General features: G+C 43.7%; 1 protein-coding gene and 1 long non-coding RNA gene across 4 annotated transcripts in view; one reads left to right on the forward strand and one right to left on the reverse strand.

Annotated features, from left to right (window-relative positions):
- Kctd1 (potassium channel tetramerisation domain containing 1) overlaps positions 1-18,627 on the reverse strand; it is a 182,762-nt gene that overhangs the window by 12,239 nt on the left and 151,896 nt on the right. For all 3 annotated transcript variants that reach the window (NM_134112.5, NM_001142731.1, XM_006525485.4), the window contains exon 3: positions 5,413-5,557. In NM_134112.5, the coding sequence (NP_598873.2) occupies positions 5,413-5,557 (145 nt within the window). The remainder of the gene's footprint in view (positions 1-5,412; positions 5,558-18,627) is intronic.
- Positions 8,072-18,627, forward strand: part of 4933424G05Rik (RIKEN cDNA 4933424G05 gene) — a 58,993-nt gene continuing 48,437 nt past the window's right edge. Inside the window, exons 1-3 of the long non-coding RNA NR_045372.1 lie at positions 8,072-8,178; positions 8,376-8,458; positions 8,549-8,703. This is a non-coding gene — a long non-coding RNA (RIKEN cDNA 4933424G05 gene). The remainder of the gene's footprint in view (positions 8,179-8,375; positions 8,459-8,548; positions 8,704-18,627) is intronic.

An 18,627-nucleotide genomic window follows, 5' to 3' on the forward strand; every position in this document is an offset into this window, starting at 1 on the left:
AGAAACAATGGCTGTCTTGAGACTTCTGGCCTTGCTTGGTAACACCCGAAGGATTTCTGTTGCTGAGGAAGAGTTAGGATGCTCCCTACCCCTTCATCCTGAGTCCTAGACTCATCCTGTGGGCCTAGCATTGAGCTGTTTCAAACCACTGTGCATCTTTTCCTCTCTTTTAACCATCCTGCCTGTGATTTCATTTATCCCACCGCTCTGCCTGGTTCCCAGGGAAGAGGCGTTCCCTGTGCTGCATGGTGGTGAAGGGTACCACTGGAGAGGAGCTGAGCCATACTGATGGCTCACCATGCCAGCATGCCCCTAAGCAATGGCTAGCCCAGTCAGGCACAGGCCCCTCTCACTATACCACTATTTTCTAGGAAGATAGGTTTACTTTGGCCATTAATTTTCTGGGCAGGCCCATTCTTTTGTTCATTTGTTTGTTTGTTTTTCTCCACTTCCTAGCACACATTTATTTTTTGCTCACTGGAGAACTTCCTACAAAGTGGAGTCAGTCCTGTTGGCTGCTTTTCTTTAGAAACCTTGGCCCCATTCTTTAATTAGCAGGCCTGTCTGATTCCACAATTTCAACTTTGTTTTGAGAGTTTTATATGGTTCTTTGGGGTTCTCTGGTCCTGGGCTTGACCCCACTGGCCTCTAAATCTTTTGAGAAATTTCTATGCTCCTTTTCTGGTCTGACGATGTCCTTTCTTTGGCTTGTACATACTGAACAACTTCAGTCTCTTCAACCCAAGGCAGGAGTTGGAGATAGATCAGAGAAGTCAATGCGGTGGGTTGAGCACCAGCTGCCCAGGGGAAGATGATCCACACACAGAGTTTGCTTTCTCTCACCTGTGGGTGAGGAGCTTTCAGTGTAGCAACTGGAGAATGGTGAAGGCTGACACAGGAGTACGAACTCTGTGCTTAGTGCCCACTTCCTCTGATGGCTCAGCCCCTACTCCATTAAAGGGAAACAGTTTTTCATAGACTCACCATGTCTCAGTGATTTTAACTTCTGAGAATATGTTTTCAACTTTTCAAAATTTATAATAACTTTCTGAGATAAGAAGATGGAGAGCCCATTTTATAAGTGAACTTCCCTAAGTCCTGGAGACAAGTGCCTGAGCTGGCCCACCCTCCCTGCTAAGTGAGTAGGAGCCATACCAGACAGTTCAGAGAGCAATGAACTGTAAAATCTCACTCAAGTGTGGTCAGGTAGCATCTCAGAAACACTACTCGCACAGGTCATTTCTGGAATCAACCAAGGACACTTCTATGTGGTTATGGTATTACACAAAATAAAATTGGAAAAAAAGGAAGGTAGAGAATTGTAAAGGGAACAGGTCTAGAGGGTCATGCTAGGTTCCACCATAGTTCCCTTTGGCTGTCCACTTGACATATCTGAAAGGAGGCATCTTCAAGTGAGGAGGAACTGCCTTATCTGACAGGCCTCTGGGCAAGAGGGCAGACCCTACTGTGGGCAGTGCCATCCCTGGGTGGACAGTCCTGGGGGTGCATGAGCTGAGCACGCTAAAGGAAGAAAGTGTAAGCAGCATTGCCCTGCCTTCTCTGCTCCGTTTCCTGCATCCAGGTTCCTGTCCTGGCTGTCCTTCATGATGGACTGTGACCTGTAAGCCAAGCAATACCGTACCCTTCCCCCGCCAAGTCACTTTTGGTAATGGTACTTATAACAGCAACAGAGATGAAAACTGCTGTAAAGGTTTTAACATTGGGAATCTGAGCAGCAGGGATATAGTGCATAAGTGGTTTTTGGCTTCTTTACACTTTTAATTTTTTTTTTTTTTACAGTATAAGGATGCTCCTGTAAGATTAAAAAGCATTAGAGTTTTGAATACAATGTAGATAGATAAGCTAGGCCTGCTGCATAGTGGATTTGTCTAAATCTAGGAAGGATGGATATTCATAGAGACCAGTCTCAGCTGCAGCTGTTACCAACGAAGATGTTAAAAAGAACAAGCTGGAGGGAGACAGAATCTGCAGGACCCTGACTAACAGTTTCCCACTGCTGGGGTGTTGGGAATTACAGTCACACAGTTGTGTTTGTATGCAGGGACTGAAGTAGCAATAAGCAAATCATTATAATTGAGGATGGGATTATGAGGAAGGGAAGCAGCTAAATCCACATAAAACACTCAGAGAAGTTCTGCAACTCACATACAAGGATTGCTGGCTTTCAGTGGAAGCCAGGACACATGCTTCTGAAATACAAAATTATCAGAATTGCTAAGTGGGTGTTGAGCACAGACAACATATTTGTGGGACTGGATTTTAATGGGGGCAGGACACTAGTACTGTACGATTTCCCAGGCTTATTCCTTCAGCATTGAATGGCTGGGGCCAGAAGGGAGCAGTCAGCAGTCCCTAACAGCAGTCTTTCCAGGTGAACAGGATAATGTCCCATCTGCCATGGTTGGAAGGGAAATTCTGGCATACTGACTGTTCACATGGGTATCTGCTTTTATGATTCCCATGAACTGCACTGCTTTTTATGGTTTAATGTCATCAAGGGCCACAGAGCTGAATGGCCACCTCAGCTCCAACTCTTCTTCCAGCTGTTCTTCAGTTCTGGAACACTCCTTGACACCCATCACCCAGCAGTTCCAGAGGAAGCATTTCAAGGTCCCAGATACATGCGTCTCTTTTGACAAGTTTTTTGGATCCCCACTGTCACCAAGCTTGGGCAATAATCAACTAAAGGACATGTTCTGTACTTAAAGTTGATAAGCAGCAGATATTATGTTCAGGAAACCTCAGGCAACAGCCCAAAGGTGTGGTGAAGCAACTGGCCCAGCCCTAGGTGACTAGGGCAGTCCCCAGGGCATGGCCTCTGGAACTGGCCATATCAGCATTGAATCTGACTGTTCTTGGAGGTAGACCTATGCCTCCTGTGGAAGTTCATGGTGGAGGTTAAGCCAAAGTATGTGTTTAAAACACTGGGCTCCTTTCTTGGAATATGGTGCCAATAAAAACACACGGCTATGTTTATTTTCTAGCAGTAATTCCCAATTTGCTATCTTATGGTTATGGGAGTTATAAATGATGACATTATATAGATGAAAGCTTCCAGTTTTTAGTTTAGTCCTATATGATTTTAAGAGAAGTGGGCTGTGTATTGATACTCAGCATCTGACCTCCTGGGATTCCTGTAGCTAAGTAAGCAATTATGAGCACAGTGTACAATATCCTTCAGAAAAGCATGTGTGTCTATCTGTAAGAATATTGTCATGCAGCAGTTAGCCAAGCTAGTGCCGCATACTTAGGATCAGAGTCAAGGCAGTATATGGCTGGACTTTACAGCTTTGCTTAATTTATTTACTGCTTGTGTGGGACTATACACGTATACATGTGTGGGTGTATATATGGAAGTCAGAGTCAATGTCTTCCATCAATCATTTGGTTGTTACTGTTACTGTTAGTGTTGGAGACAAGGTCTTTTACTGAACCTGGGGCTCACATTTTAACTAGACCAGCTGACCACTGAGCCCCCAGGCCTTAACCCTCTCTGTGCCTCTCTGTGCCTGGCTTCTCTGCTATCAACCAACCCGCAGATCTCAAATTAATAAGGGACTCAGGGGCTTTTCCTTCATCCTCTTTCTGAATTGGAAGCAGTGCACATGTGCGAAGGATTATTAGTCAAGTGGAAAAAAGTACTCAGGACTTACTCAGGGCATGTTTGTTCTACAGGAAAACACCACGCACCTTTAAGAGGAAACTGAGGAGAGTAAGGAGGGGGGAGCTGTGAGGATGCGTGAGTGCCCACACTTCTGCAGGGGACCTGAGGAAGACTTACAGCCAAGGCTTCTGGGCCAGCACTAAGCTCTGAGCGGTGCTGGAGAGTGCTCACTGCAATTCAGATTCCAGGCTCTTGGTTAACTCATCTCGGCTCTGAAGTGTGAACTACTTCTGTGTGTTAAGAAGATGCCATTTCAAATACTCACAATATTCATGACATTTTACTTAGAAACACATTCCATATCATTTGATAACTTGATATTGACACTGAATGAGAAAGTTTCGGTTTTTGCCCTATGTATCAACAGATATGGATGATCCATGCTCTTTAAAATTATTCCATAACATGGATAGTCTATATTAATTCCAACCACCGACTGTTTTTGAACTCCCTTTAGGTACACTGTTTTTCTATTATAAACATGACTGGCAGATATCTTATGGACACACATGTTTATACGCTTATGTGAATATTTATAGAAGATAAATTCATAAACATAAAATTGCTAGACAGCATGCATGATTGGAATTTTAAAAGCTATGGCTGAATTATTCTCCAAAAAGGTTTAATCATTTTCCCTGCCAACCACACTGTATATCCCCAGTCTCTATCGATCTTTACAATTTTAGTCAAACTAATGGATAAAAACTAGTATATCATTTTGTTTTTGTTCTTGTGGTATAGAGAGAGATTGAATATCATTTTAAATATTTACTGACAAAATCCTTGCTCTCCCTTTGGGAAAATCTTGTTTATAGATAAAAAGTTTCCCCTAGATTCTTTATATACTTTTATAGATTTGTAGGAACTCTTTTATGATAATATTAATCTTTTATTGCAAATATTTCTTCTACTAAGACAGCTTTTATGTGAATATGATCTCTGCTTCATAAGGATGTTTTAAAAAGTCCTTTTGTATATGAAAAGTCTTAAATATATCCTTTCTCAAAATAGAAATTCCCTTTAAAAACACACCCTGCACACTTCTCATGTGGTTTATTGCTTCCTGGACATTACAATTTCTGTTTTGCTTTTATTGTTGTGGTTGTGGTTGTGGTTGTGGTTGTTGTACACTATGACTGATTCTTGCTATCCCATAGGCAGCACATTGCTGTAGCACATTGATTCTGAATTTACATGTTTTAATTAGTTCACTATTAGCTCTAGTAGTATTCAGAATTAGTTTTAAAAATCTCCTATTTAGAGAAACATTACCAACCATAAAAATTCCATTTCCATGTATTCCCTTTTAATACAAACACTTCCTATATGCCCTTCTGTTCAAAGCCCACTCCTTCAGGGGTTCTCCTGCTGTGCCTGATGCGAGCACTTGCTACTCAGTTTTAAGGGAACAATTCTAGAACTGTCTTGCTGATAGTAACCTTAGATTTCTGAGAGAAAAGTGTTCATTGAGTTAAGAAGTTCCTTTTACACTCTAGCTTGCTAAGACATAGCAGAAATTAAATTTGAATGTAACCAGCTTTTCAGTTTACTAAGAGAGGACTATAATTCAATTATTTAAATAATGCAAGTGCTCCCGTATCCTGTAACATCTACATGCCACATGCTCTGCTTCGTGAGGACATGCCAAGGCACTGCTGTAGACACTGGAGTTGAAGCACATCAAAAAAAAATCACATATTTATTGTTAACACAGATTCCCTCACCTTGAAATCATCAGGAATGAGGAGTTTTGATGTTCGTAGAAAATTCAAGATATATCTGAACATCTGCCCGTCTCTGTCAATGAAATAGTGCTGTTTGAGACTGTCCAGAACAATGGGCTCTGTACCATCAAAGAGTCTTCCGATTCTGTGATGAAAGAGAGGGAAGATCCGAGAGAGACAGTTAGATCAACTGGATGCTTCTGCTTGCAGTCACTGTCAACTTCTGCAGAGCTGCCCATGGAAATCATCTGTTCAGCAGCAGCAGTGGCCTCTGAGAAGCACTGGTCTCTGCTGGACAAATATCTTAGGGGGAGAAAAATCAGACTAGTCTCAGGTTTATTCTGTCACACGCCTTTCTTCTCCGCCTCTCACCTGTAAAGGGAATGTCCTGACACAGTGATCCTGGCAAGAGGCTGTCACTGTGACTGAAGAACTCGCCTTTCTCCAGTGGTACTTACCTCTGTCGCCTGCACAGTGTTACTTCTCGTGCGTGTTCATATCCTTTTAAACCCATTATACTTTAAAAGGTGTTCTGTTTTAAAGAAATGGGTTCCATATTTTCCCAACTCATAAGTCGCAGGCTTCTAAAAATACCGTAGTAGAGAATGCCAACATTTCTTCTAAGAGGGAGCAGATAGCCAGCTAGTGACACACAGAAGACAGAATTGTGTGTCCTTTACCATGTCTCACTTGACTTCTCACTAACAGTATAGCTATGCGTACTGCTCCATTTTCTTAAACACTTTTTCTCCCTGATATCATAATATGCCTGTCTCAGTTTTGGAGTTTTAGAATATTATTTATTGCTATAAAAATTATTTTGAGATAATAGATCATCTAATCATATGTTGAAATGTGACAAAGAATCAAGTGCTCCCCCTCAAACAGGATAAACCATATTTTCCTTTCCTCTGATGTCAGTCATGTGAGTTTTTGCTTCACTTACAATATTTTAAAGGTAATTCTAAAACTCATATCCTACTCAAAGGTGGATCAAAGGAAGCCAGAGGAGGGCTGCACTTCTCAGACATGGTAAGTTTTCTTTGTTTTCTCTGAGCTTTCCATGGGCTGTACTGATTATTTGGGGTGGCGATTACAGTCACCCTGGGACTCTTTCACTGTCTGACATTTCTCATGGACACATCAAGCAAACAAACCCACGGAGTTTCTTCCATGCAGGCTTTCCAGGACAGCCTGCTGCAGGGCGGGATAGAAGGAGACTTGTCTGCCTCTTATTGAACCGTTTAACTCTTCACTTAGTAAGATGATAAAGGCATGCATGACGGGGAAAGAAGGGAGGCCGTATTACCCCAGTGCTTTCGGGAGTCTTTCTCTGTCCTCAGCACCTTCACATGTAACACATACACTCTGCTCATCTTAATGATGACGATATCTGCTTGAGAGGATGAGGAACCGGCCTGACTAGTTAAGTAGTGATGGGGGTGGGAGGGTGCTTGCCTGCTGCTAGGAAAGGTGGCTTCCTCACACCCGTGAGAAGCAGGCATTGCCACTGAGCAATGGATGCTTGGGGTTTGTTAAACAAGAACTTTATAGTAATGAAGTGTAAGCACCTATACTGATTAACTTAGGGGTGTGAAATAAATCAGCATCGACGTTTTCATCAATTTACTAAGCAGAGATGAAAAGTGTTTAGTTTTAGTTTAGCTCTAGTGGTCTCGCACACGAGCTTCCAGGAAGTTCATAGGAAGAACACAGACCCAGGATGGGTCACCGGTGTGTGAGCACGGAGAGAAGCAGATGGAGCTGTCCGCTCCTGTATGAGGAGAGTGCAACAGGCTATGGCTTGCTTGGCCAGCCACTCATGGCCTTCCTGGTATCTCCACTTCTTTTTTACAAAATTATCTCATTTTTAAAAATAAGCTTTTATTTCCTCCTAGTTGATGAGAAAAACCCAATAAGTCATGGTGAACTCAGAAAGTACACAGTAGCTGAGAAATTCTAAGAGAGTTGACATTTCTATACTTATTAACTTATTAAAAACGTATTAATAAATATAGAAATATATATGTAATTATCTATGTACTAATTTACTATGCTCTACCCAAGAAAGAAAAGGGGCATCATTGGCTTTTGACCTCTGCAAATTAGGAAAAAAGTGTCCCTGAAATAGCTTTTTGGGTTTAAAACCAAAACCAACCAAAACAGGAAATGTAGCACAAAGTCAACAAAAGGTATCGTGGGAAGATGAGAAATTAAAAAGAGAGAGAGGGGGAAGAAAAGCTGAGCAGCCCAGCCCAGCCCAGCCCAGCCCAGTCCAGCCCAGCCCAGCCCAGCCCAGCCCAGCCCAGCCCAGCCCAGCCCAGCCCAGCCCAATCTGAAGGCCTCATGGCCTTAGGCAAGATCATGGGCAGTGAGAAGTCTTTAGGGAGAAACAGGAGGGACTGACCACTACAGCAGAAGTGGAAAGCCAGCCAGGGCTGCAAGGGGCAAGAAGACCCAAGTCAAGCATCAAGGCTCTCATCCTTAAAGTTACCCGCCCCCGCCCTCCCCTCTCACCCCCGCCCTCCTCCCCACCAATGGCCAAGTCACCTGCTGCTGGCCTCTGAACCTTTATCCAGATCTATGATCGAGAATGTGGAGGAGCACTGGACAACCGGAACCGGAAGGGAATAGGACCGCTACTGGGACGGACCAAGTAGGGTAGGACTGCCCCCCAAGCAATGGGAACTAGCAAGGGCCAGGCTGATGGCCATGCTCCCCGGAATCCAGGGGCAAAGAAGGGCAGGAACTCTTGGGTGGAGGAAGGTAATGGGAAAATAAGGGCTGTTTAGGGCAGAAAGGGCTGTGGAGAAAGGGTTAGGACTGTGGAAAGAATGTGAGAGGATTGTAAAGGGTCATGGACACACATTCCTGAGCAAGGTGAAAGCCTCGTGAGAGGAAGTTGTTCCTTATCTCAGCACAATTGTTACAAGTGAAAGAGCGCAGTGCTTTACTCTCTGCAGCCTTAAAGGAGGGACTGTGAAGAAACAGCAGAAGGGGCGGGAAGGAGGTGCCAACAACCAGAGCGTTGTGATGTCCGCTCCTGGTGAGTTTGCAGATCGGGAGATTGTGCTGTGGAAAAGTATTGTTTGACTAACTAAATAAAGGGGAACTGACAGGGCCATATTTCTCACAGACATATGAATGGAGTTACAAATCACCCTGCAGTGCTGTGTAAACGTTGCTGCTTGGAAACTATGTGGGACTGATTACAGTGTACAGACCTCGGAGAACATTCCTGGTTTCCAACTGACCAAGACCAAGCCGGCTCCAGATGATATACGGCTGGAGGTTTCTTTCTCTCTCTTTTAAAAATATGAATCCTGTGAACCAAACGGTAATGCTGAGAAAGGCTTCCACAATGTTTTAAAGGTGAATAACTATTTTAACTAGTATGTAATGTCTTCCTTAAAAAATAAATTTATTTTGGATAGTTTCAATGTCACACCAAAGCAGACAGAATAATATAATGAATCCCTTAAGTGAAGACACTGGCATGGGATTTCAAACCCTATCAGTTCTTAATTAATCTTGTTCCATGGCTACCTTCATGCCTCACTGACCCTTACTGGGAGTTTTGAAGTAAATCTCAAACATCTTATCATTTTATCTGAATATTTCATGAATTGCTAGCGTTATACAGGTCTGCTAAAATAGGAAGTCAATAATGTTGAATATTATTGTTCATATGAGCATTGTGGATCCCTCTTGCCTACTGCTCAGGGCAGAGACCTACTTTTTACCTTTGGGTGAAAAGTCGGTCTGGTTTCCTGCTATGATGGGTTTCCCTTCTACCCAGGAGAGCTGTGTCCCACACCGTGTGCATATGAATATGAAAGGGCTGACATCTGATTCACCTGGCTCTGCACGGGTCAGTCATTAAGACCATTTTCTTCTGTAGTCATTCATATGTAGGACCTGGCTTCTGTAATTTACTGATTCAGTTTCTCAAGAACTTTCCCTTCCTTCATTTTTGTGTAATTGTTTAGTTATTCATTCAATATCCGCTGAGCCTGACTGTACCAGTAACAGGTCTGGGGGTGTGGGAGGGTGTGACTAAGACACACTCCTTGATTTTGTGGAATTTAATAGTCTGTGTGGCTGGAAGCATGGTCAAGTACAGCATGACCAAATAAATCACTCACTATGTGTGGAGTGGATAGTAGGGATAGAAAGGAGGAGTACCTAACCCATTAAACTCAACTGTGCGTTATCAGGGAAGAAAGAAAAGACTCACTGGAGCCCTGATGGGGGAGGAGGTTAGTCAGGTACAGGACTAGGAGGGAGGGTAGGAGAGGGCCCAGGAGGGAGGGTAGGAGAGGGCCCAGGAGGGAGGGTAGGAGAGGGCACAGGAGATAGAACTAGAAAGGCTTGAAGCTGGGAAAAGCTTCCTGTGTGACTTCTATGTTGAATCAGGCTGACTGAAAATGAGGCCAAAGCAGCAGTGAAGAGCCTGGTGCGTCAGGAGATCTGTTTGGAGGGGGATGGTACTGATGACAGATTGCTCTCCAGGGAATCTCAAGGGAAAGGGCAAACTTAGAAAGGAGACAGAAGTGACACACCACACTTGAAGCCACATCTCCTCACAGCCAGAGCTCATCCAAACTCTGTGTCCTGTGCTGACTTCTCACCATGTCCTGTGGATGGTGAGGTGGCTCTCAGTCCCGGCTGACAAGGAAAATGCCTGGGAACCTTTAAAAAAAAAAGATCTCAGCCCCCCCCCCCCCCCCGTTTTTCTGATTCAGTTAGGAAAAGGACTAAACAGCTGGAGGGTTTTAAGCTTTCCATGTTTGTGTGTTCATCTGTCTGTGAGACAGGATCTCACCATGTAGTCCAGGCTGGCCTCGAACTCACAGAGATCTATCTGCCTATCTCTGCCTCCCCTCCCAAGTGCTGGGGTTAAAGGTCTATGCCACCACAACCACAGTGGGCAACCTGGAACTTTTTCTGATCTTCTTTCCCTTCCTCCTTCCACCTCCCAAATGCTAGGATTGCAGGTGTACACGCCACAGTTGGCCTCGTGTCAAAGCCGAGGAGCAGAGATTAGAGAGCATGCTCAAGCCCCATACAACTGGAGTGCTTTCAGTTGGTTATTTTGTTATCTTAAGTCATCAGAACCCTCCCTCAAATAGCTGACCACACTTTCAGAAATGAGAAACTTGACCCAGTTCAACCTCTTGTTTTATAAATATAGCAATAATCATAAATATAATATAATATGCTAACATCAGGGGGATAAGCACCGATGAGCAGAAGAGATGATGCCATGTGACCAAAGGATTCCTTCCTCCCTTCTCTGCTGAGATTATAGAGGCAGGAAAGGGAGCAAAGGAAGAGACCTGCTGCCTTGCCAGTGGATATGTCGGGAACAGGGTTAAATTGACCAGGGACTCCATGACACCTTCTCTACTGTGATGGGCTTTATGCTTGAAACTGTGACCAATATAAGTCCATCCTCAAGGAAGGGAGGAACGGAGGGAGGGAGGGAAGAAGGGAGGGAAAAACCCTAAATGATCATAAACAGCATTTAATTTCAAGCAAATAAAATGCTGTTTATGATCATCCAGGGTCCTGGAATAATTCTTTACTGTTTCCAGTCTTGGGAAATTTCATGTTTTATGACTACAGATAAAAATGGATTTAGATCTTGTTATAGAAATGGATAGAAGTAATTTAAGGGAAAAAAGAAAATAATTTAAGCAAAAAACAAAGCAAATTGTGTGTACTTGTGGGACGCTGTGCTTCTGGTACCTGTCCCCTGGGGCAGCACCATTTCCTTCCGTGATATATGGAGACAGTAGAGGGAGAATGAAAGGAACATTAAAACTGCAAACAACAGGGTATGTGGCTGCTTACACAGGAGCTCAGCACTTTGGAGAATCTGTCCTAAAACTCATGGCTCAGGGAGACCAAGGCCACAGAGACTCACAGGAAGTTTTAAGTGCTTTTATTATGTGTTCGCATGCATGTGTGTGCCTAACTGTCCTCATTTGCAAACCAGGGATGCTAATACAAGGCCTGTGCCGGGGTTGTCCTCAGTTGTTCCTCACCTCATGTCTTAGACAAGGTCTCTCATGGGATCTTGGGCTGACTAACTCGCTGGCTGCGGAGCAGGCTCTAGGCACCTGGCTGTCTTTACTCCCAGAGCTAGTATACAGGCGTTCCCCACCACACGGCTTTGCATGTGCGTGCTAAGGCTCTGAGTTCAGGTCCCCATGTTTGCACATCATGTACTTCACACTGAGCCCTCTTCCCAGCACTTCAGGGAGCTTTGATTTGTCTGTTGTTTTAACTGTAGAACTGGGATCCTATCAGGCAGTGAATTCTTATAGGGAACACATGTACATGCAATAAAACGTTCACTGTTCCTTGTGGGGCACATGGTATCAACTCTACACAACTCTATGAGCTCCCTACTCTGCAGGCGAGGACATTGCAGCAAGCTGATAAATGATGCCAGAACTCCCACAAGGCCACAGGCCCAGCTCGGACCTTCTCCTCTACTGCCCAACGGTCATTTGTCTCTCTATAAAGCACCATGCCTTCCTGTCGCAAGCTTGGCAGCTGCTGGCAGATGTTCATCCTTAGATTAGGTGTTGTGCCCCCAATCAGAAATCTTTCTGTCTACAGGATCAGGCTGAATTGGAAGACAAATTTTGAGATTGCTTGTGCTTACTCCTGGTTCAAGCAACTTTTCAATGGTTTCTAGAACAAATGGCTATTTTTCTCAGATGAGCCCAGGACGAAATCATCTCGCCTTTTCCTGGAGCCCAGCTGGGTATTTTCAGTGAACACAGTCTGCTTAGGTTTTTGTCTTGCTTTCTATATGAGCAGGCAAGCATGAACACATGCGCACGAGCCTGCCTCCACAGCCACCCTGCCTCCTTCCAGCAGTCTCTTCTATATTTAGAGGTATATTTGACACACTCCTTAGGCTTTTTTCTTGATTTAAGAACTCTAGAATATGTTTTCCATTTTACAGTAATAATCCCCATTTAGAGGGGAAAATGCTCTAATAGCTAACATTTATTGAGAGTGTGTTCAACACGCTGCTGAAATTTTACAGATTATCTGCTTGAATTCTCATGGTGGTAATACTAAGTATTAAAAAAATGCCTACTACAAGGAACATTTGATTGTAGTAATGAAGAAACTGAGTCTTAGCACCATCAAGTAGCCTGCTGAGAATGCGAAGCTAGTGGGCTCTGCTGTCCCTGAGACTGGGAGCCTGTCTGCCTTTGAACTGGCCCAAGCCCCTTCAGTGCCAAAATCATTCAAGCACACTAAAATTTCAAGGGGGGTGGGTGGGGTACATATCAGTGGTTGAGTCCTTGCCCCATATCTGCAAGGACCAGGGTTCTTCAGTTCCCAGCACTACAAACAAACAAAAGACAAAAGCAGAAATCACTTACAAGATGTGGGAATCTGTCCAGCATCTGTCCCTGTCTCAGAACCTCAGCTTCTTCCCTGTCCTTCCGACCATCTTGTAGTTATGGTTTCTTTTTTTTTCTGTTCTCCTCCCTCCCTCCCTCCCTCCCTCCCTCCCTCCCTCCCTCCCTCCCTCCCTCCCTCCCTCTCTCCCTCCCTCCCTCCTTTCTTTGTATCTTCCTTTCTTGAGCTCTCCTTTTCTCCCTCCCCTCTGCTCTTTCTTATGGTGTCAAATCTTCAAACCCAGTATGTACTGCACACTAGCCAAGCAATCTACCATGACACTACCTCCCCAGGCCCTCCCATTTCTTATGACTGAACACATTGCATGTGTTCTGGATAAATCTAACCGTGCGTGATTTCTACCCTTAATCCTGGGCAAACCTGACTGTCTGATTATAGAATGTGGTGCACCATTCCTGAGTCTTCCCCGTGTCTAGCAGATCCCTGGGTCTGCCCCTGGACCCCTCAGCCTCACACTTGTGACCATCAGTGAGGCTAGGCTGGCGAGTGCAGTGTGCCCACGCTTCCTTTGTTGCTTCACTATTCCAGATGGTTGGAAATCACTGACAATATGCTACAGTCATTGCTTCACACAAATGCGCATCATATTGATCATCTGAGAGGACGATGGCCAAGCCAGCATTTCTATTTCCAACTTAACAGTTTTCCCCACTTGTGATCATGCCAGCAAAACAGTGGCTTATAATGAAATATTTAAATCTTTTGCTTAGTATGTTTAAGTGAAAATCCTAGAAGCTTAACAGAGTTTAATGAAAAGAACAAGAAACTGACAAGAAACCTGCTTAATGCTTTTTTAACATCCTCAGAAAGATGGACAGAATAGCTGAAGCTACCTCAGCTTGTTTGTAGTGTTTTCTAACTCTCATGTTCAGAGACATAAATGCACAAATACATGTACACAAATGCATGCACAGGATACATGCTGCACACATACACAAATAAATATACAACACACATATTATAAATTTACACATACCATATGCATAAATATCACACACATACAAAAATGCATGCATATTCACATGCATTCATGCCACACACACACAAATAAACATACCACACCATACTACATATACATAAATGCATAATGTGGATATGCATACTTGTCATAAACATATACAAATGCACATACACACATGCATATATGCCATGTATATACACATGCACATGTATACATCCGTACATACCACACACATATACAAATGAATGCATAAATGAATACATATCCCAAACATACAAATTCACACACTAATGCACTTAAACACACAGGAGCACACACATGCACATATACACACATTCACTGTCTTAGTTAAGGTTACTATTGCTGGGATGAAGTTTGCATGACCAAAGCAACTTGGGAAGGAAAGAATTTATTTTGCTTACACATATCACTGTACATCATCAGAGGACATCAGGACAGGAACTCAAACAGGGCAGGCACCTGGAAGCAGGAGCTGATGCCATAGCATTTCTAAGGGTATAGGTTCTATCCATAGCCCCATATCACACCTGTACGTTTAACATTTAGGTAGAGACAAGAGATTGGGGGTGGGTGGGGTTCTTTTTTTCTTTTTCTGTAGATTGAGCTATTTTGAGACCAGGAGAGTTTCAGTTTTTGGATAAGCTCAGAAGTCCTCGGGGCCTGCTAGGTTGTTTTTCAAAGATCAATTTCAGTATGGGGGTGGGTACCCAGAGCTCAGGGAGGCTGGGGGTGGATCCTCGAGCTCACTAAGTTCCAATAAAACACAAGCCAGAGTGAGCTCTGGTTCCCCTTCTGTGATTAAAACCCTCCCAATCCGCACACTTGGCCACTGTTTAAAAGTTACGGTCCACTGTGAGACACTCAACTGAGCCTTTCAACATAAAGAATCAAAAGAGATCCTAAAGTGCACTGCCTTTCCCAAGCCATCTGACATTGGCTTTTATTAGCTGCCTGAAATCACTGTTCAGGGCCAGTGTCACTTCCGGGGACATGGTATTGAGTTTTTGTTTTGTGTCAGTGTGTATGTTCATGTGTTCATGGATATGGGTGTGGTGTGCACACGGAGGTCAGAAGACAACCTTAGTGTTAGTCCTCAAGTTTGAGACAGGCTCTCTTCTTTGTTATCTGCTGCTCTGAATGCCAGGGCAGCCGGATGGACAGCCTCCCGGACTCTCCTCTCTGTGCTTGCCATCTCAGGTAGAAGCACTGAGATTAAGAGACAAATGACCTGATGTTTTCAAGTGAGTTCTGGGGGCTCAGATTCAGGGCCTCATGCTTGCACACAAGAGCATTCTACCCACAGAGCCTTGTCCCCAGTCCCTCCACAGACCAGACGTGGTCAGCCGATGATATTCAGCAGCTCACTGATTCTGCCTTCAGACTGAGCGGTTTAGGATGGCATCAGAACTACACTCAAGAGTAAGGCTGTGTGGTGAGTAATTCTTCCATTCAAAGGTTCCCATATAACAAAAGGGTAGTTGGGTTTTGGAAATTCATGTAAATACTTATTTTTAGTTTCAATTATGTGTGTATGTGATGACATGTATGTGAAAGAGTGGAGTATGTACATGCATGCCACAGCTAGCATGTGAGGTCAGAGGACAACTTAATCTGAGCCCCCAGAACTCACTTGAAAACATCAGGTCGTTTGTCCCTTAATCTCAGTGCTTCTACCTGAGATGGCAAGCACAGAGAGGAGAGTCCGGGAGGCTTTATTCTTGAGAATTTCATATATGAATACAATAAAATATATATTGAATTTCTCTCCTCCAGTTCTGCCTCATTTCCATAACATGTCCTCTCCCCAACTTTATCATATATATCTATATATATAATAGATATAGAATATGTATATATAAAATATATTTATATAGAGAGTATGAATATATATGTGTATAGTGTATATACATACATATATACATACACACACATATATATATACACACATATACACATACATATATACACATACACACATACATACACACACACACACACATATATATATATATACATGTGTACATATACATATACACACATATATGTATACACACATACATATATCAAGTCCAGTTAGTGTTCCCATATGTGTATTGGTATTGGACTGTCCACTGGAACATGGAAACATGTAATCCTACCAGTAGTTATATCCTCAGGAAAGAGTGCTTCTCCATCCCTCAGTCTGTCAACTGCCAGCATCTGGAGGACAACTTGTGGGAGTCAGGTCTCTCCTGTTGACAATTCTGTGCATTCCACCCTGCCACCACACTTACATAGCTTCTAGTCACCAAGCCAACTCACTGTCCTGAATGTTTCATATTGCCTGGGATTTTTAAAAGCCATACACCGTCTGCACATTCACATGTGTGACTAGAAGAAACAATAGGTTAGTTAAATAAACGACAGTCCCTAAGAAGCAATATCTGCAATCTGTGGGCTGAGCTGCATGAAGAAACCATTTAAAAACCGAAGCTACTTCAAAGGAACTATTCTTTAAAATAGTAAGATGGGCCGGGTGTGGTGGCGCGCGCCTTTAATCCCAGCACTCGGTAGGCAGAGGCAGGCGGATTTCTGAGTTCGAGGCCAGCCTGGTCTACAAAGTGAGTTCCAGGACAGCCAAGATTATACAGAGAAACCCTGTCTCGAAAAATCAAAAAAAAAAAAAAAGTGAGATGGGTCATTTTTCCCTAAACTAGCCTTGTAAGAAATCAACCAAATGAATTAATTTTCAAACCAATGAATAGATCAGGCATTTGTTACAATTTTTTTGTCTGATGAGAAGAAACATGAAAAGATTGAAAACAGTAAAAATAACCTTGGCATTCTCGGTGATACTATTCATCAAAAATGAAAGCCGAGCACTGCTTTTGTCCCACGCAGTATGATTCATGGCATAATCAGCAAGAAAAGCCTGGTTTCACCAGACTTTATGTAGCCACACCATAGAATGCACAGCACCAGCCTGTGGACACTTAGATGTCTCTCTGTCCCCATACATGAGGTGCCCAAACTCTGAGAGACTCGAGGATTTCAGGAGTACGCGTTAAGACTGAAGAGTCTGGGTGAGGCGCTCCTGAGCTAGTAAATCATTGGACTTGGGAGAACCCAAGTTTCACTGCAGAGCCTACATCCAAGCTGGGCACCGAAGCACCGATCTCCAATTACAGCGCTGGGATTGGAAGAGATATGAGGATCTAAGGGGCTTGCTGGCTAGCCAGTTGAGCCAAATCAGCAAGCTCCAGGCTCAGCAAGAGACCCTGTCACAAAGGGCCCGAGGCTAGATAGGGCCCTATGGGACACCTACTACCACTATTGTGGTAAATGAACAGAGTAATAAAATGGCCCCTCATGACACTGTCATCACGTAGATGAAGGTGCCACTCAAACTTATCAGAGAAGTTTCCTCTTGCAGTAAATGGTTATTAACACAGGAACGCATAACTGTACAGAGAGGAAGTAACTTTAGCATGCTCAGCCCTAAATGGGATGTCTACATCATAGGTGCCCAAAAGGCTCAGGGATCTATGAGGAAGAGGGGGTAAGAAGATTATCAGAGCTACAGGTGGTGGATGACTCTAAGGAAACCTTTCCAGACATGACAGGAAGGAAGATACAGAGACTGTGACCCCAGAGGACCTGCACAAGTTCAGGCCAGACGAATCCCCAGCATGGAGAAGTCCTGTCTCTAACCAAGGGGCACACGATTGTGCTGGAGACGAGAAAGTCAGTTCAGTGACATCATGCATCTCCCATGCTCCAGGGTGAGCCCCACGCCCAGGAGCAACCAGCCAGCACAACCTGGACTTCATGGTGTTGGTTGGTTGGTTTGTTTAGACAGAGATAGGAATAAATAACATGACACTGGATGGGTAGGGACTTAGGAGAAGATCTGGTCTGGGAGGATTTGAAGGAGGAGAAAATATGATCCAATGCGTTGTATAAAATTCTCAAAGGATAAATAAAAATATTTAAAAATAACGTAGAAAGCCACTTAGAAAAAGACATCCAGTGTCAGCCTCTGGCATGTGTACACACACACACACACACACACACACACACACATATACACATACACACATATACACACACACACATACACACACACACATACACACATACACACACATATACATACATACACACACATATACACACATATACACACGCACACACACACATACACACACATACACACATGCACACACACATACACACACACATACATACACATACATACACATACACACACACACATTAACCCACACTAACATGTACACACACACATACACATTAACCCACACTAACATGTGCACACACATGCACAAAAAGCTGAGGATTTCCCCTCCTCCCTGAGAACTACACAGTAAATGAGTAACAGAGCATGCCCAGAAATCTGTATCTCTGGAGATGGAGGAGGAGGAGGAGGAGGATGAGGATGAGGAGGAGGAGGAGGAGGAAGAGGAGGAGGAGGAGGAGGAGGAAGAGGATGAGGATGAGGAGGAGGAGGAGGAGGAAGAGGAGGAGGAGGAGGCATCAGTTAGAGGAAGTTAGGGGTCACCAGGCTGCTATTCTGGTTCCTTATTTTCTCCTGAAGAAAGTAAGCTTGGAAAATAATCCTTCTGGTTTGTGCCTTGAAGGAAAGAGGCTGTAAGTCCTTACTTCACAGCACTGGGCTCCAAGGACACAAGGCTGGGACACAATCGAGAAGACCTTTGTAGAGATGGGTTTCTAACAGGAAGATGTCCATAGGAAGTTGAGTTCTTGGCAAATTAGGGTAGAAT

The sequence above is a fragment of the Mus musculus genome, chromosome 18 (assembly GCF_000001635.26).
Source record: "Mus musculus strain C57BL/6J chromosome 18, GRCm38.p6 C57BL/6J".
In the NCBI taxonomy this organism is placed as follows: domain Eukaryota; kingdom Metazoa; phylum Chordata; class Mammalia; order Rodentia; family Muridae; genus Mus; species Mus musculus.